At 39.8% G+C, this 17,823-nt stretch overlaps 1 protein-coding gene across 1 annotated transcript in view; it reads left to right on the top strand.

The window, feature by feature from the left end:
* The window catches only part of EFCAB6 (EF-hand calcium binding domain 6), a 201,151-nt gene that overhangs the window by 72,220 nt on the left and 111,108 nt on the right, over window positions 1–17,823 (top strand). The window contains exons 11-16 of the mRNA XM_069491269.1: window positions 1,138–1,246; window positions 6,819–6,986; window positions 10,620–10,679; window positions 10,791–10,951; window positions 15,049–15,219; window positions 16,830–16,998. Coding sequence (XP_069347370.1) covers window positions 1,138–1,246; window positions 6,819–6,986; window positions 10,620–10,679; window positions 10,791–10,951; window positions 15,049–15,219; window positions 16,830–16,998 — 838 coding nt within the window. The remainder of the gene's footprint in view (window positions 1–1,137; window positions 1,247–6,818; window positions 6,987–10,619; window positions 10,680–10,790; window positions 10,952–15,048; window positions 15,220–16,829; window positions 16,999–17,823) is intronic.

Here is a 17,823-nt window from a genome sequence, read left to right as displayed (position 1 = left end):
ACTTTAGGGACATTGATCTTTTGGGATTATGGCATTTGAGATTGTGTCCTTTGGGATTATAATCCAAATCTGCTACTGTTATCTAGGGATAGAGGCCAGGGACACTGCTCAGCATCCTGTGGTGAGTACCCCATAACAGAGAGCTATCTGCCCCCAATTTCAGTAATACTTGGTAGATAAAAACTGCTGTAAAAGGTATCTGTTCATGCCAGCACTAGCAGTCTTTAGAAAAACTAGGTTCCAATGAGTCACTGAGGAGGAACTCAGACTCAGTAAACCGGAGTATGTTTCTGAAAAGTAGTGGGGTATATGTTTATGTTTTTACACAACTGGAAAAAGCTAGGATGGCCATATAGATGCAGCAACAAAAATCCCCAAATGTGAGAATGGTTCCACAGGTAAACTGATTCACTGTCGTTATTTAGTGGGAAATGTTTGTGTAATTGAACATTGAGAAAGGGAAGCAGCAAACAGTATTTTGTTATGAGATTCTGGCAGTCTCCCTTTCTGAGCAGAGTCTACACTAAAGTTGATTTTGATTTCCAGAGGGGACAATCATGGCCTTCAAGAGCACACAGGTAGACTGGTGGGGATGAAAGAAAGAGGCAACAGAGGAAGAGGGCCAGGCAACGTAGGTGGTCATAGCCCTTCCATTGGTGATGGAAAGGCAGAGCTCGTGAAGACTGCTGTCCTCACAGCTTGAGACTGGAATTTGTGCCCTCGGTCATCGCTGGATGAGTGTGCTACAGTCTGCTGCCCATAGAGGAGGAGATCCTTCCCAGCTTCCCACTGCGGCTGAGGTCTCAGCAGTGATCCATGGTCTCTTTACCGATCTTTTTGGAGACCAATCACTGATTTGCATGATGGCTGACCAGAGTTGGTTTAAGGGAAGGGGGCGGGGTGCAGCAGAGCTACCTGATGCCAGTGGCAAGTGCACCCCTGGCGTCTCCCTTATTAGATCTCATGCCAGCAGAGTGATGGAGAAGCCATACAAGCACATTACACTTTCAGGAACAAGAGCCATCCACAAAGAAAGTGTTATTATAGCTGTCGTGAGGGTGCTTGTTTTTTACATTAAGAAAGAGCAAAGTTCAAGGACATAATCTTATTTCTGTTTTTCTCCTAATCCCCTTGTAGCTTCAACTCTAGAAATCAATCTCGCAAGAAAGATACCATCACAAAGTTATTTAGACATTCTGAAGACTGCTTTACATCATTGAAGAAGGCATTACTGATGATCAATAGTGTAAGATTTTGAAACCCTTCTCTTGGGGAAACACTCATTGTTTCTAAGAATCCTAACACTCAGAACGATATCAATAAAAACTCGATATTCGTTCATTTATCCATCCAGCAAACACTTTTTGAGCTCCTGTTATATTGTTCTGTGTGCTCAGGGATATGAACCCTGACCTCAAGAGCCGAGTCTAGTTGGGAGGAACAGATGATGTAAAATTAATTGCAATATAGGAAGATAAATGCCGATAGCAATGTGTGGCGAGATTGTTAGGAATGGAGTGACTAGTCATTGTTAACTGTGTAATTAACAAGTGGTCCAGACTTGCTGAACCTTCCCCACCCTAACCTAGAGTTTATCAGTTCATAAGCCACTTGTTGCCCATAAGAGAAGCATTTTCTTAGTTCCAAAATAGCCTATTTACTTTTTTAATTGTACTACAGAGGCTAATTCACGACTTTGCAACTTGCTTTTTCTTGCTTTAAACATTAGCTCCTGTCTCACTTTAATGTTTATTTTAGAAAGCAGCATTTGGATACTTTGATACATAACAACATTTCCCAAAGCACATTCAGTAATTGAATCTCTAGTAAATAATGAGGAGCAGGGTGAATTACTTTTCCTTAGACTCAAATAGGACTGCGTACAAATGACTTCATATGCCAGAGGAGTTCCTTAGCCTCAGTGTCAGCCTCCCACAGACAGCTGACAAGGGACAGACGTGTGCGAGCACGAGGGCAGCACTCTGGGGAGAAGCCCACATTGCCTGGAGGTGGCCTCCAGGTTTGGGGTTTGCTGTCTGTGCTGGAGGCTCCAGCTCCCGCCTCTGTCAGCCTAGAATGCTATATCTTGGGGTTTCCAAGCACAGCGTGGATTCAGAAATGTGGGGTTCTGTGTTCCTGGGGAGATATACCTATTTTAATGAATGTTTAGGCCTATATGACTTGGTCTCTCTGAATGAACAGTAATACCTAATGCTTACTATGTGCCAGGCACGATCTTAGCAATTCGTTTATGTACACACACTTAATCCTCTCAACACCTCTGTGAGGTAGACGTTACTGTTATCTCCATTTGACAGTTGCAGAAAGGGAACCTCGGGGCCAGTAATGAGCCAGAGGCTCCCCAGCTGGAGGTGGGGGAGCGCCTGGCTCCAGAGCAGGCACCCTCCAGCCCTGGGCAGGGCTGCCAGGGAGTGTGCTCGCAGAACCACCTAGGGAAAGATGAATGAAGGCTTTTGTGTGGTTCTATTAGTATATTGAAGAAGTAATTTAATTAAAAATAGTGAAATCTTTGTTTCCTTTAATGGAGGACTGTAATAATGCTAACCACTCCAAATATGAGACCATTTAAAAGTCAATGCTGTACTGTCCAACTGGAGATCAATATGCAGATAGTGTAGGTTACAAATTGAGTACCTAGGCTGTGCTGGGCCCCGCGTTGGGCACTTAGGCTAAACACACAGAGAAGTAACCCAAAGCCCCTGCTGCTGCTGAGCTCGCACTCTGGAGCACCACACAACGGCAGAGACCACCAAATGCCTTAGAGATGTGTAGTGCACGGTTTCAGAATGGGATCTCCCGTCCCCTCCCACCGCCATCACTATGTGCCTTGCCATGGAAAGGACTGGATGAGGAAGGCAGGGGAGGGAGCCAGGAACAGGCAGGGCTGGGTGTGTTGCCTGCTGCATAGGGCGGCCATGGGAAACAGGTCTCTCTCCTGCTGCAGAGGGGATGTGGGATGTTTAGAAGAAAGACTGCTTTAGATCTGCTCCAAGTCATGAATCCATTTGCTGTATGTGCTGCCTCCAGACGCTGCCACCAGCTCTGCCAGGGGACCCAGCTGTGGTGATCACTTATATTTAAATGAGGTGGCTCACTTCCTATCACCCAGAAACAATTTGCCTACTGACTTTTTACTTACTCTTATTCTTGGTGTTATTTGCAGCTGATGTGATTTTGTTACTGGAAACTCCAAAATACTCTTCTCATAAAACATTAGAACTAATAGAATTTAGGAGGTCATTGGATACAAGGTCATCATCCAAAGACCAATAATATTTCTATAAAGTGCAATAAACAATTAGAGAAGAATTTTTAAAATGTCATTTTTAATAACATTTAAAAAATCAAACACCTAGGAATATATTAACAAAAATATGCAAATTCTCTTCATTGAAGGGTACAAAGATTATTCACAATAATATTATCAATTCATTACAAACTTTCAGAAAGTATAGGAGGAAGGAACACTAACTCAATCTCTGAGGCCAGTATTACCCTGATACCAAAGCCAGGCAAAAGGATCACAAGAAAAGAAAACTTCAGCCCAATATCCTTTGTGACTATAGTTACAAAAATTCTCAACAAAATATTAGTGAGTCCACTCCAGCAATGTACAGCAAGGATGCAATGCTATGACCATATGACATTTATCCCAGGATTGCAAAGTTGGTTTAACTTCAAAAAAACCCAATTAATGTAATATACAATATTAATAGAATTAAAGACAAAACTGCATGATTATCTCAATAGATGCAGAAAAAAGTATTTGAAAAATCCAACATCTGTTCATGAGAAGAACTTTCAACAAACTAGAAATAGAAGGGAAATGCCTTAACCTCATAAAGGACATTTACGATAAATCCATAGCCAACAGCATAGTTAATGGTAAAGGACTGAATGCCTTTCCCCTAAGATCAGGAATGACAAGGAGTGTGAGCTCTTGCTACTTCTGTTCAACACTGTGCTTGAGTTCTATGCAGTGCAGTCAGGAAAGGAAAAGAAGTAAAAGGCATCCAGATTGGACCGACAAGACGAGATCAGCGCCTTCAGGGTGGTGTGGCCATAGACTGGCAACCAGATTGAAAAGGAAGGAGTAAGACTATCTTCATTCACAGACATGATCTTGAGTGTAGAAAATTCTAAGGAATGTGTGAATGTGTGTGCACACACACACTGCTAGAACTAATAAGTGAATTCATAAAGGTTGCAGGATATAAGATTAATGTACAAAAATCAGTTATATTTCTATAAACTAGCAATGAACAATCTGAAAATGAACTTCAGAAAGCAATTTCATTCATAATAGCATCAAAAGAATAAAATACCTCAGAACGGATTTAACAAAAGAAGTGCCAGACATATGCACTGAAATTAAAGAATATATAAATAAATGCAGAGACATTCCATATTTATAGATTGGAAAACAATATTATTAGGATGACAGTTCTCTCCAAATTGATTTATAGACTTAGTGCAAACCCTATCAACATCTCACATCTCAGCTAGATTTTTTTTTTTTTTTGGAGTTGAAAAACTATCTTAAAATTCATGCGGAAATATGAAGGTTGAAGAATAGCCAAAACAATCTTGGAAAAGAAGAATGAAGTTAGAGTACTTAAAGTTCCAGATTTTGAATCTTAGTAAGAGACTATGTGATACTGACATGAGGGTAGACATATAGATCAATAGAACAGAATTGAGCATCCATAAATAAATCCTTACATTTGTGGTCAATTCATTTTTGAGAAATTCAGTGGGGGGAAAGGATAATATTTTCAAAAGTGGTCCTGGGACAATTGGATATCCATATGCAAAAAGATGAATTTAGAACCTTACCTTATACCATATACACATAGACCTAAATGTAAAAGCTAAAATAATAAAATTCTTACAAGAAAAACATATGTATATTTTAGGCAAACATTTCTTAGATGTGACACCAAAAGCATGATCCATAAATGAATAAAATAAATACATTGGACTTCATCAAAATTAATTTTTGTGCTTCAAAAGATTCCATTAAGAAAGTGGAAACATAAGCCTCAGACTGGGAAAAAATACACACAAATCATATATCTGGTAAAGGACTTGTGTCTAGAATATACAAGGACTTTTAGAACTCAGTAGGCAGATAACCCAGTTTTTTAAATGGGCAAAAGATACATTGCACCAAAGAAGATACATGAATGGCCAACAAGCATGTTAAAAGGTACTTGACATTATTGGTCATTAGAGAAACACAAATCAAAACCATGAGATACTACTTCTCACCCACTAGGATGGCTATAATCAAAAAGACTGGTAATCATAAGTGTTGGCAAGGATGTGGAGATACTGGAACTCCCACACACTGCTAGTGGAAATGTAAAATGGTACAGCCACTGTGGAAAACAGTGTGGCAGTTTCTTAAAAAATTGATTGTAATTTGTCATATGACCCAGCAATTCTACTCCTAGGTATTTGCCCAAGAGAAATAAAAACACATATCCACACAGACTTGTGTGCAAATGTTCAGAAAACATTATTCATAATTTCCAAACTGGAAACTATCCAAGAGTTCATTAACTTGTGACAAAATGAACAAAATCTGGTGTATCCATACAATGTAATACTAATTAGGAATAAAGAAGGAAAAAATACTGAAAAATGCCCCAACATGGATGAACCTCAGAAACACTAGCCTAAGTGAAAGAAGCCAGATATGGGAAACCATATATTTATTATATTATTCTATTTACATAAACTATCCAGGCAAATATATAGAGACAGAAAATGGAGTAGTTGCCTTAGGTTAGGGCTGGAAACGGGAGTGACTGCAAATGTGCATGAGATTTCTTTTGGGGGTGCTGAAAAGGTTCTAGAATTAGACAATGGTGATGGTTACACAATGCTATAAATTTATTTAAAATTATTTTAAAAATCAACTGTCAGTGATTCCTGTTTAAACATTAAAAAATTGATTACCACTCCCAAACCTAAAAGTAAGCATGAATATATCCCCTAAAGTACTGAATTTATCCTCAAGATAACCTTATATCCTTTCAGATTTTGAACCCCAAAATTAATAATTGACATTTGTATACTGCCTTATCGCTTACTTAATAAATCCTTTTGTCACATTAATATTCACAATGTCTCTCTATGAGATAGGGTTTCTTTATTTCCCCTGTCTTTCCACTAAACATTATTTCTTGATTTTGATATTCAATTTACTTATTGATAATTTTTTATTCTGGGGGAAGAAATTTGCCTTACAGTATTTTGCTCATAATATGTTTTCTTTATGCAGCATGGCTGAAATTTTTCTCATTAATTGTCCATTTATGTAATTGATGAGGTTGGTGGTAGTGAAAACAAGCGTAATTTATTCTTAGTAAGTTGGCAAGTTGTAATTGAGTTGCTGGGAAGTTTTGTGCCCCGTGTGGCTGAACCACCCAGCACGCAGGTGGGGCTAGGGAGGGAGGGATTGTCCAAGCCGTCCAAGCCCCTGGGGCAGGGGATCAGGCTGTGCCTGAGAAATGGGCCCCATTCATCACTCGGGGGCCATCTCCTGCCCATGCCCTGGTAGAGAACATTATCGGTACTGCACTTGGAAAGTTCTAGCAATCCGTCCCACTCTCCCACCCCTGCTCTTGGCACATGTATTATACTTAATGATCAATTGAAGTATTCATGTTTTAAATCATAATTCTATTTTGCCAAAGCTCACTTTTTATTAAATGATGCTAAATATACACAATGCTTTCCCTTCCTTTTTCTTTTTTAAAATTCCCTTATATATACACTCTCATGCTCAGGAACCTGATGGGCAGATAGCAGGGGAAGAATTGCGACATGTTCTAAATTGCACGGTCGTAAAATTAAGCGATTCGGAATTCAAAGAGCTAATGCAAACGCTCGACCCTGGAGGCTCTGGAATGGTCAAGATCTCCACGTTTACTGACCTGCTTGATGAGAACCCAAAGGTGAGTTTTGAACAACTTCATGTTTAGTTTTCTCTTTATGGCAGGAACTTAATTATTTTCAGTAAAATAAGAGATGCAGGTGAAATATGCTTTAAATAAATTAATGACCATGTTTTTCAACTGAATTAATTTTCATTGTAAGTAAGTGTTAAGTATTTAAGAGTTGGTTGATTTTAACTTTTAGTTTCTAAATCTTATCAAAGGATGGTATTTGACATTTCTGAAAAACTGTTCTGAATGAGAGCCCTTTTATGGACAGGATGTAACTTCTTTACACGGTACTTTGACTGCATTTCTTTTACAACGGTGTCTTAAAAGGAATGTTTGTAAATGATTACTCTGGTTCTCATTCATATTTTTAGAATTTTGTACCCTATGTTGGTTGTTCTTTTTAAAAAATAAACGTTCATTGATTGCCTCTAGTGACTAATACTTGCCTTTAATATTTCTTTTGACTGAAAAGTTGCTAATTTTATTATTAGAAATGCTTCTGTAACTTTAATAGCTATTAGCATCAAAACATTTTAAGAACTTTAAAAAATCAGATTAATTTCATATAACAGATGCAATAGGCTTTAACAGACTCTTGGTGAAATGTTTGTTAAAGACATCTTTTAACAGATACAAATTAGCTTTTAATTTTTAGGTTTATGAAGTTGACATACCTATAAATCAAAATCAAACTAATAATGTTAAGAGGTGCACTATTCCCCAAAGATAATGTTTCTATTTGATGGATCTGAACGGGGGTACCTTGCTTTGGAGATTGCTTTGGGGATAGAACCCCTTGCTTTGGGGATAGAACCCAGCTGCGTTCTATTCCCGTGGCTCCTGTGTAAAAGGCAATTGATTCATGTTCAATGAATCCTTTCCACCTGTTGTGGTTTTGCTGCATGGTCTTGTGGAGAGTTGGGGCGTACTTCTTGGTTTAAAATGGAGCAATTTATTGGATTGAAAATGTTATATTTAAATTACCTTCTTTTGGTACATCTAGAAATTTTCTGCCAACATTTTGGTGGTAATTTTAATAGACCATATTACATAATTCATTCAAATGTTTTATGATTATACAAGTAATAGACATTCATTATATTTAGAAATTATCCAAAACTACAACTGTGAAAATAATGATAAAAAGCCCAAATCCAAACACCCAGAGACACTCACTGTTAAAATTTTGACAAATTTCCTTCTACTCTTTGTGTGTGTGGTGTATGCACATATTTTTTAACATGGTTGAACTCATTATTTGTAAGATTTTGTAGCCCATTTTTTCCAACTTCACATTATATGATCAACATTTCCCCCACATCCCCATACCATTAAAAACTCATCATAGACATAATTTTCAGTGGTATCTAGGCGTGCTCTGTGCATGTACTTGTCACTGGAGCATTTAGGCGCTTTGTTTACTTTCACTATGGAGGGTAGTACTATGGTGGACATCTTTGTGCAGAGATCTTCATTCACATGTGAGTATTTCCTTAGAACAGATTCATAGAAGTGGAAATACTGGGCCGAACGGTATGAGCATTTTTATGGTTCTGGGCATATATATAATTTCTTTTAAATAGGAAAGGTCTCATGATCCATTTTGCTAGAAAATGGGTGGGAATAGGCTGACAAGTAAAATGTTGGTTGTACCACATGCCTGTCCCATACGGGTGGATGGGTATGTGAACCTGTGCACCCAGCCAGTGTTTGTGACATATGGAAGCCTGGACGTGTGCCTGACTCAGTTTACTGCTAGTGCTTCAGAGTGAGATCAAGCCCAGTGCTGGGCATGAACGCTGTCAGCTGGGCTGGGAGCTTGAGTACCTGCCTGCAACTCCCTGCCTCCATCTCACATTGGTTACAGGGGCAATTAATTTATCTCTTTAAGACTCATTTCTTCATCTGTAAAACAAGGTTGATAATGGTATCACCTTGTAGGGTTATTATGGAAATTTAAAAGGATAATGCACATAAAATGTTTAGAATCTTTTTTCTTTAAAAACAAAATACAGATATGTAAGCAGGCTGTTCTCCCAATGGCAAGCAGTGAGATCTTTGCTTACTATAAATCAGATCATGTCTGCCTCCGTGCTTAAACCGCCCCAGTGGCTTTTGAGGACTTGTGGGATAAAACAGAACTTCCTGACATGGTTGATCAGGTGCCCGCGTGGTCCAGCCCTGCCGCCCAATGGGAGGTCCGTCTTCCAGTTCCTCGGCTCCCAGGCCCAGCCTACCCTGCAGCCACTGCCTCGGTTTCCTTCTTGCTTCTCTCACCTATGGTGCCATCTCCAGAGCGCAGTGCCCCCAGCGCCCAAGCAGGGACCCTCCCAGAAGTCTCTGGGGAAGTCGTACCTTCCAGTTACTGACCTCCCTAGCGCCCCAAGCACCTGTTGCAACCAGAGCCACGTTTGCGGCCTGCGGGAGTCCTGTCCCCACAAAGGCAGAGGCCTTGTGTTGTCACTGCCCACTGCACCAGAGGGGAGGCCAGGGCCAGGCATGCTCTCACGCAAATGAATGATGAATGAATGAATTGGAAAAATTAGAAAACACAGACATGCAGATAGAAGAAAATAAAAATCACTAAACCACTAATTCTAATACCAAGGAGTTGTTATTGTTACACTTTGTTGTATGTTCTTCCAAACTTATAAAAATATACACACACAGTTTTTAAAAAGCAGCTTTATTGAGGTATAACTGATATATAAAACCTGTACATATTTAATTCATATGCTTTGATGAGTTTGGGTACATACTTTTGTATAGTGTATCTATTTTATTTAAAAGAGAGATTACTTAATATAATTAATGGCTTGTTAGTTTATGTTATCATTTATTAACATGTTATTAACATTTAATGCCAATAAAAATTCTTCTATATAATTTTAAAAGATACCACGTAGCTGTTCTCTCTTGTTATAATCTAGATGTTCATTTTTTTGTTTGCCTGTTTTTAAAAATTTGCTACAGTGAATATTTTGGTATCTGCTTTTTTGCATCACTCTTTGATTATTTCTTTAGTATAAATTTCTAGAAATGGAATTATTGGGTCAAAGAATGTATGTTTTATTTTATTAATTATTTTTAAAGAGGAATATGTATATAAAGTAAAAAATGCAAAGGGCAATAAAGGGAATACAGTGAAAGGAAGTTTCTTTGTGCCCTGCTCCCTAGCCACCCCGTTCTCCTGCCCAGCGGCCGTCGTCACCCTAGAGTCTGTAAATCATCAAATTCTCCAATATTATCCAAGTGAGACAAATACCTTCCAGAAAGCTAGATCAATTTACACCCCCACCTTTTCTGAAACCCCTGCCAGTGCGGGCAGTTTGCTTCTTTTTCTTTTTTTGCCATTCTGTTAGACAAAAATGCCATCTGGTTATTCTTTTATTTGCATTCATTTGATTTCTAGGTGATGGATCTTTTCATGTTTATTGTACTTTTTCTTTTTAAACAATTGCAGGTTAAGTGTTATTATCCCCATTTTCAGATGGGTATTGGAGGGTACACTCACTCATTCAAGGTCTCAAAGCCATTGGCTAATCCTGGGCAGTGCTGGGACTCAAGTCCAGGTCCATGTGCCTCCAAAGCTCCTATTGCCTTTTATGATTTTTATTGATATACTTTCTCTTTCCCAATTAGATGAGGAAGATATCCCCCGGTACAGACACTAAGACACCTCTCCACCTGGCTTGGGATTCAGTAAGTAACACTTGCTGTCTCTTTGCGGATGCCTTCCTTTCTGGTCCGAGGGTGAGATCACACCAGGTTACAAATGTACGGCTTAGTAAATATGTTTGTTTTTTATGTTAGGTAGAAGAAGTTGTTCATGATGCAATTACTCGGAGTCTAAAAGCTTTTTATAACATGCTGCAATCATATGACCTCGGAGACACAGGGCTCATTGGTCGAAATAATTTCAAGAGACTCATGAACATATTCTGCCCACTTTTAACGAATGAACATTTAGTAAAGTAAGTTTCTGATAACAAAATTAATTTATGTCATATTTATCATCAAGTCTGTTTCATAATTCTAATCCTTTTTCTATGTATTTTTGCAACAGTAGATAATATTGATAATAGCAGCTGTTTATTGAATCTTTACTAAGTGCTGGACATGTGAGGTAGCTACTACTATTCATTTCTATGGACGAGGAAACCGAGGCCTGGAGAAGTTGAGTACCCACTCCAAGTCACAAGGGGGAAGGGGGTTTGGGTTCCAGGACTCTGTGTTCTTTTCTGTTTTTTTTATTTTGCAAGCAAATATCTTTATTTTTAAGTAATATCTTGTAAAGTATTGTTCAAAATGCAAAGATTTCATCTCAACTCTTGTTGAGTTTAGAAAGCTCTTTTGTTTTAGTTGCTACAGTTAAATATGTTGAGTTCTGATGGTCAGAGCATTATTATCAAGAGTTTCTTATGGTTTAACACATTAAATATTGATAATTGAACAATTTAATTATATACACTCAACTAACTACTGTTGATTTTACATAATGAAACTATTATATAGGGGTAGACCAGTCATGGTTAAGACAGAGCATAGTTCTAGACATTTCATTTCTGGGCCAAGAAATTCGACAGTCGGGCCACAGCTGATTGGTGCTACCTGCTCACCTCTCCCACCGTCACCCCCGCAGTGGGGTCAGAGGGAGGAGCCTGTGTCTCAGTCCTTACGCAGCTTTACCTCCCCGGCTGGGGTTGGTCATCCCACAGCAGCGGCTTGATTTCTGTTTTCCTATCACCTTAGTTTCAAGCTTCATTGGGGTGGATGAGCCGAAGCCAGAAGGGGACAGGCGTTAGACGACTGAATAGGGAAGGGAAGACGAAGAAGAGCTCAGGTCCCTCTGGCTCTCCTCCCTGGGGACTGTTTCACCACCCACAAGTCTCCCCTTGGGGCATAGAGCCTGGCTGCGTCCTTCTCTGCAGATGACCTTGAGGACCTACCACTCAGAAACCCACAGGTCTGCAGAGGATGTGCCTTCCTTGTCACCACCTCAGTGTCGCTCAGACTTGCTCTCGCAGAACTGAGACCTGGACAGCCTTAGAGTTTGTCTGGTTCAGTGTTTCCCAAAGTGAGGGCAGTGATTTGGGCAGTTTTCTTTGGGGGGATCAAATGGAATCACAGAGAAGAATGTTATTCTAATTCTCTTCTGGTTCTTCTGATTGAAATGTGAAAAATCTTACTTGTTGATTTTGTTTACATTACACTGATTTTAGGTGCGTGAAACACAAGTTGATCTACTGGTAGTTACAGGCCATTTGTATCTCCTTTCTGTGAACATTCATGCTCCCAACTCTTTTTTTAAATGGCTAGTTTTTATAGGAGGAGAAGGATTTATCAGCAGAGGAGGGCGAGGCAAAGGCTTCACTGGTGGGGAGTGGCTTGGTGTGCCTGACTTAGACGTTTGTATTTTATCCAATTCCTTATTGAATGTTTGCAGAAAGATCAGTTTGCTAGTGTGAAAGAAACACTGAAATGGGGAAAAACAGGTGACTGCAAGTCAAGAGAGAGGGTTCTAGAGAGAGTGCAGGTAAGAGACGGTGCGGGCCTGTGCTGAGGCAGTGGCCAGGTGGGGAAAGGAACGAGGCCACGTGGCACATCCCTGTCTGTGGGCTTCGGCCACTCTTGGCCTTCGTGTGTGCTCATGAGGAAGAGAGGGGCCTGCGGTCAGTTGGGCAAGTCACTTATTCCATGACTTAGCCTTTTGTTCAGGGAACGTTAGGGGTGCATGCAGACAAGGGCTGTCCCACTGCGATAGGCTCCTGCAAGCCCTTTATTTACAGGGAGGTCTAGTATGGGGGGAGGGGATGCAGACAAACGCAGCAAAGCATTTAAGTGCCACAGCAGCTGCGTGCTCGTGCTCGGTGCCTCAACAGGATGTCCTGGGGTGGTGGCACAGAATGCAGGGAAGCTTCCTGGGGACGTGGTGCCTGAGTCTGGAGAAGAGGAGGAAGGGCATTTCAGGACATGGGATCCAGGGGAAAGGCCCAGAGGGCTAGGGGAACATGGCACGTCAGGGACTGGCAAGTCATATGGGACAGCTGGAGGAGGAGGTTTGTAGGGACAGGCAGGGCCTGGCAGGGATGACTGTGGCACTGGTTCTCTACCAGCGGCTCTCAACACTGTTGGTGTTGGGACACGTCTCTGCTCCTAGAAGGTCCTTACAGAGGACCTTGATGAGAGTTTTTGTCATGTGGAATATGTCATTATTTACCATATTAGAAATGAAAACTGAGACATTTAAAAGTGTTAATGCAGAACACAAGTGTACTTACTTGTGCTTCCAGTTAGGCTCAGAGAAAACTCTGGCATTTCAAAATAATATTTTGTTCGATGATAATGAGATTACAGAAACTATAGCAGGTATAAATGAAGGTCACCAGTAAAGAACACAGTAGAAATGCTGTGAAGAAACTGAGTTAATCTCTGAAAACCTATTTCTATAAACACAGACTACACAAGGGTATGTTCCATTAGTGGTCAGAGCAAGGATGTGATCACACACACGTTGCCTCTGAAAATTCCTCTGTACGTGTGCGGGAGAATCAGTGTGAAAAAGGCAAATAACACTGTAGTGTTAACACGAAACTAGTTTTGGCCTTGCTGCTGCCCTGGCAGTGTCCTCAGACCGACTTCCTGGGCCCCTGCCCTCAGCCAGGTAGTTCTTCAGTCACAGAGCTCACGTTCAACCGCAGGAGGCCAGTTTCGGGGCCATGCCCGTACCTGCTATCTCTGTTGCCCTGCAGATTTTAATGACTACGTAAAATTTTGTTAGATACTCTGACTTTACCAAATTTGCAAGAAAAAAACATCTGCAACTTTTATAATTATAAAAATACTAACAGCCAAAATGTTGAAGAGAAATTATTGTGACATATTAGTGGTTACCTACATTTTGCTAAAGTATTTGCATATGCTGAAATTCCAATATAAGTTCTTACACAATTCTACACCAACATTTCTAATTTTAAAAATTCTCTTGGCCGGGCGCGGTGGCTCACGCCTGTAATCCTAGCCCTCTGGGAGGCCAAGGCCGGTGGATCGCTCGAGATCAGGAGTTCGAGATGAGCCTGAGCGAGACCCCGTCTCTACTAAAAATAGAAATTATCTGGCCAACTAAAAATATATATATAAAAAAAAAATTAGCTGGGCATGGTGGCGCATGCCTGTAGTCCAAGCTACTCGGGAGGCTGAGGCAGTAGGATCGCTTAAGCCCAGGAGTCTGAGGTTGCTGTGAGCTAGGCTGACGCCACGGCACTCACTCTAGCCTGGGCAGCAAGGTGAGACTCTGTCTCAAAAAAAAAAAAAAAAAAAAAATTCTCTTGTTTTACATTTATTGTATCTTTATTGTGGTATAGTTTATATACAATAAGCTGTACATATTTAAATGATACAATGTGATAAAATTCATCATGTGTCTATAGGACCATCACAAGTAGATATCAAACATTTTCATCACCCCAAAAAGCTTCCTTGTGTCCTTTTGCAACTCATAGCTCCCTCCTCCCACCCCTGTAACCACTGACCTGCTCTCTTTTGCTGTAGATTACATTGCATTTTCTAGGACTTTATATAAATAGAAGCACACAATAGGTTCTCTTTTTTGTCTGACTTTATTCACTAAGCATACTGATTTTGAGATTCATTCATATTGTTATGTATATCAACAGTTCATTCCTTTTCATTGCTGTGTACTATTCCATTGTATAGTTTTACTATAGTTTGTAAAATATAGTATCCATTCATCTGTTGATATTAATAGATGTGTGGTTTGTTTCCAGTTTTTGGCTACTACAAATAAATCTGTCTATATTGTAACTCTTGGTGTAGGCATACATTTTTATTTCTCTCAGGTAAATGCCTGGGAGCAGAACAGCTGGCTCCTGTGGTAATTGTAATTCAGTTGTCAAACTGTCTTCCAGAGTGGTTGCTCCATCTTCCATCCCCACCAGCAGTGGATGAGACCTGTATTTACCTTTGTGCATCTTCACCAACACTTGATAGTGTCAGTTTTTTTAATTTTAGTCATTCTAATGGGTGTGTTCTAATTATTTTTAAAACTCAGACTCTACAGTAAGTTTCAGGATGTTGCTTCAGGAAGAATCCTTTACAAGAAACTTTTGGCAAGCATAGGAATTAATGGCCCACCTGTCGTCTCTCCAGTTCTTGCTCCAAAGTATCGGCTAAGTGAATGTTTTCAAAAAGAAAAACAGCAGCAGCCAGATCTTTCTGAGAGGTAAAATGAAAGCACATACCACACTGTCTATCATGAAATAGATTGACTAAATGAATATTTTAATATTTGTTGACTAAATGAGTATTTTAATATCTTATTATTTAAATAAGAAAGATGGCAACCATACATACAGTGATCAGAGTCAGAGAATTTTAGAGCAAACAGAGATCTTAGGAATAAATCTACTTGTTAATTTTAGAAATGAAAGCACTGATGTCTGAGAGGTTTGGGGACTTGTATCACAAACTTAGTGGCCGGCCTGGGTTGAGAATCCAGGACTCTCAACTCTCAGAGACACTGGTCTGCAACTTGACTCTTATATACCTGCATTCACATTTATTCTTTTCCAGAAACTTACATTCCTTACCACAATTTAATATTTATTGCAACACACACCCATTAAACCAGTTAATGTTTTCTAATATGAATGATAGAATTATTAAAATGATTGCCAAATTGAATTGTAACAATAAAATATACTTAGTAAATCTATAAAAAATTGGACTGATGAATATTCTAGTTCTTCTTCATCTAAAAATATAGCTTTAGTCTAATGAAAAGATATTATTTTAATTTGCTTGCTCATAGCTTATAATAAATCCATAATGAAAGGTAAAATGTAGGACTATTCAGCAGACTTCACTTTGTCATAGCCCTTTTAAAAAGTTCTCAAGTATAGAGAGCAATGGGAATATTTTAATGATATGCTAATGAAATTTGAATATCTGTGCTTTTCAGTAGTAGCCGATTTATAAATGGGCAGAAAGAGGGTATTTTAAGAGAAAGGTTAAATATTCTGTGATAAGATATGTCTGCTTCCTAAAACTGGTGAAAGAGGCAACGGTGATTAAGCATTTCATAAAATGTAGGCTTTCCTGGAGAGCTCTTAAAAATCGAGAGAAGCAGCTGGGAAGGAATAGACGTCCATTCTCCACGACTGTTTGATGGCTGTTCCCCTCCCGCCCCCTCCGCCAAAAGGGACCCAAGAGACTTCTACAGAGCTGAGGAAATAATTATCCCCAAACACTCGCACACACCCCTACAACCATACTCACATTTATAGCACATACAATTTATATTTCATAAATCAAGTGGATTTCATAAATCACCTTAGAATAACTGTGGACTTCTCTTCCTTTCCATGAATGTTTGATGACTCCCTTGATCTAGTTACCACAAAATGGCCTATTTCTTTAATTTAAAGCTTTCTGATGGGCTCTGACTTTAAATTTTCCCACTTCACAAAAATATCCTTTTTCAACCATGTGTGCCCAGTCTCCCACCACCTTCAGCCAGCTCAGAGCACAGTGAAAAATCTCAGCACAAGGACAATAGTATCCTCTCAAGCTCCCCACCTCAGCCTGCCACCATAGTAGAGGTGCCATAGGAAGAATTTTGCTGGGACACAGGGCTACTGGCCTGCAGTGCTGGCCCTGGTCCTACAAGCCAGAGGAGTGTAAGAAGTCTCCGAGTCACTCCACGTTTCCGAGCACCTGTTTCCTCTCTTGTGAAACAGGGAGTGTGAACCTTATTGTCATGGGTTACATCGAAATTGGGTGCTCTGCATGTCTCAGTTGATGCTGGGTCTAAGTGCCTGCTTGTGATTTTAGAACCAAGCCCACTGAGGATAAAACCACCCTGACCAAGAATATGACCAAAGAAGAAGTTATCAAAAAACTCAAAAACTATATACAGCAGCAGGACCCAGCATTCAGAAAACGATTTCTTGACTTTGGCAAAGAACCTAACAGAAAAATTAACTTGCATGAATTTAAGAAGGTAGGAGAATGGGTTCCTGTGTGTTTGTTTCTTTTCCAAAGAAGTTCAGTTTTATTACACTAACATACTTTAAAGGGTAATGGTTTATCCCAGGGCAAAGCAGATCCATTTCTAGGCATCTTTGAACAATTTTAAAGAATTCTTTTGGCCAAAAATTCTTTGGCAGATTTCTTCAGAGAATAATTTCAGTAGGGATGTGACCAGTTTTTTATATTTAAACTGTTAAAACAAAGCGTTCATTGATGCATTGTTTGGCGATCTCCTAATCCTGGTGCTGTGGAGGTGGGAATATGAAGCTGCCCAGGACCCCTACCTGCCGAAGAATTCTTGTGATGCCGTGATAACAGAGCTGTGGTTTGTTCCTCTAGAAAGTATATTAAAAAAAAAAAATAAGAAAGAAAGAAATCTGGCAGTGAAATATGGGAAACTCAGTGCTGATTTGCATGTGCTTATGGGAACTAGTGAGTTTCTGCCAGAAAGGGCTCAGCTTGAAGGGTTCTGCATAGACTTCTCAGGAATTAATTTAAATGATTGCTTAAAATTCCTATTATGATCCCTCTAGCTAATCATCTTCAGCTATTTTTAAGGAAAGCATTTCAGTTAATATGTAACAGTGTCCATGTGGACAAATTTAGAAGCAATGAAATATATTTCCAAGAAGAGAGTAATTACATTAGTAGCCACTATTGATCTAGTGCCGGCCCCTACGCCAGGCGCTGTAACAGGCTCTCTATGCTCTCATTCCTAAGCCTCGGGACCGCAGCATCGTGGAGGATGGGCTGGAGGAGGGAGGGTTGGGTAGCTATTCAAATGGCCCAGACCCGC

Source organism: Eulemur rufifrons, chromosome 16 (genome assembly GCF_041146395.1).
Source record: "Eulemur rufifrons isolate Redbay chromosome 16, OSU_ERuf_1, whole genome shotgun sequence".
In the NCBI taxonomy this organism is placed as follows: domain Eukaryota; kingdom Metazoa; phylum Chordata; class Mammalia; order Primates; family Lemuridae; genus Eulemur; species Eulemur rufifrons.
Note: the sequence above shows the minus strand (reverse complement) of the source record. Positions and strands in the feature narration are given on the sequence as shown.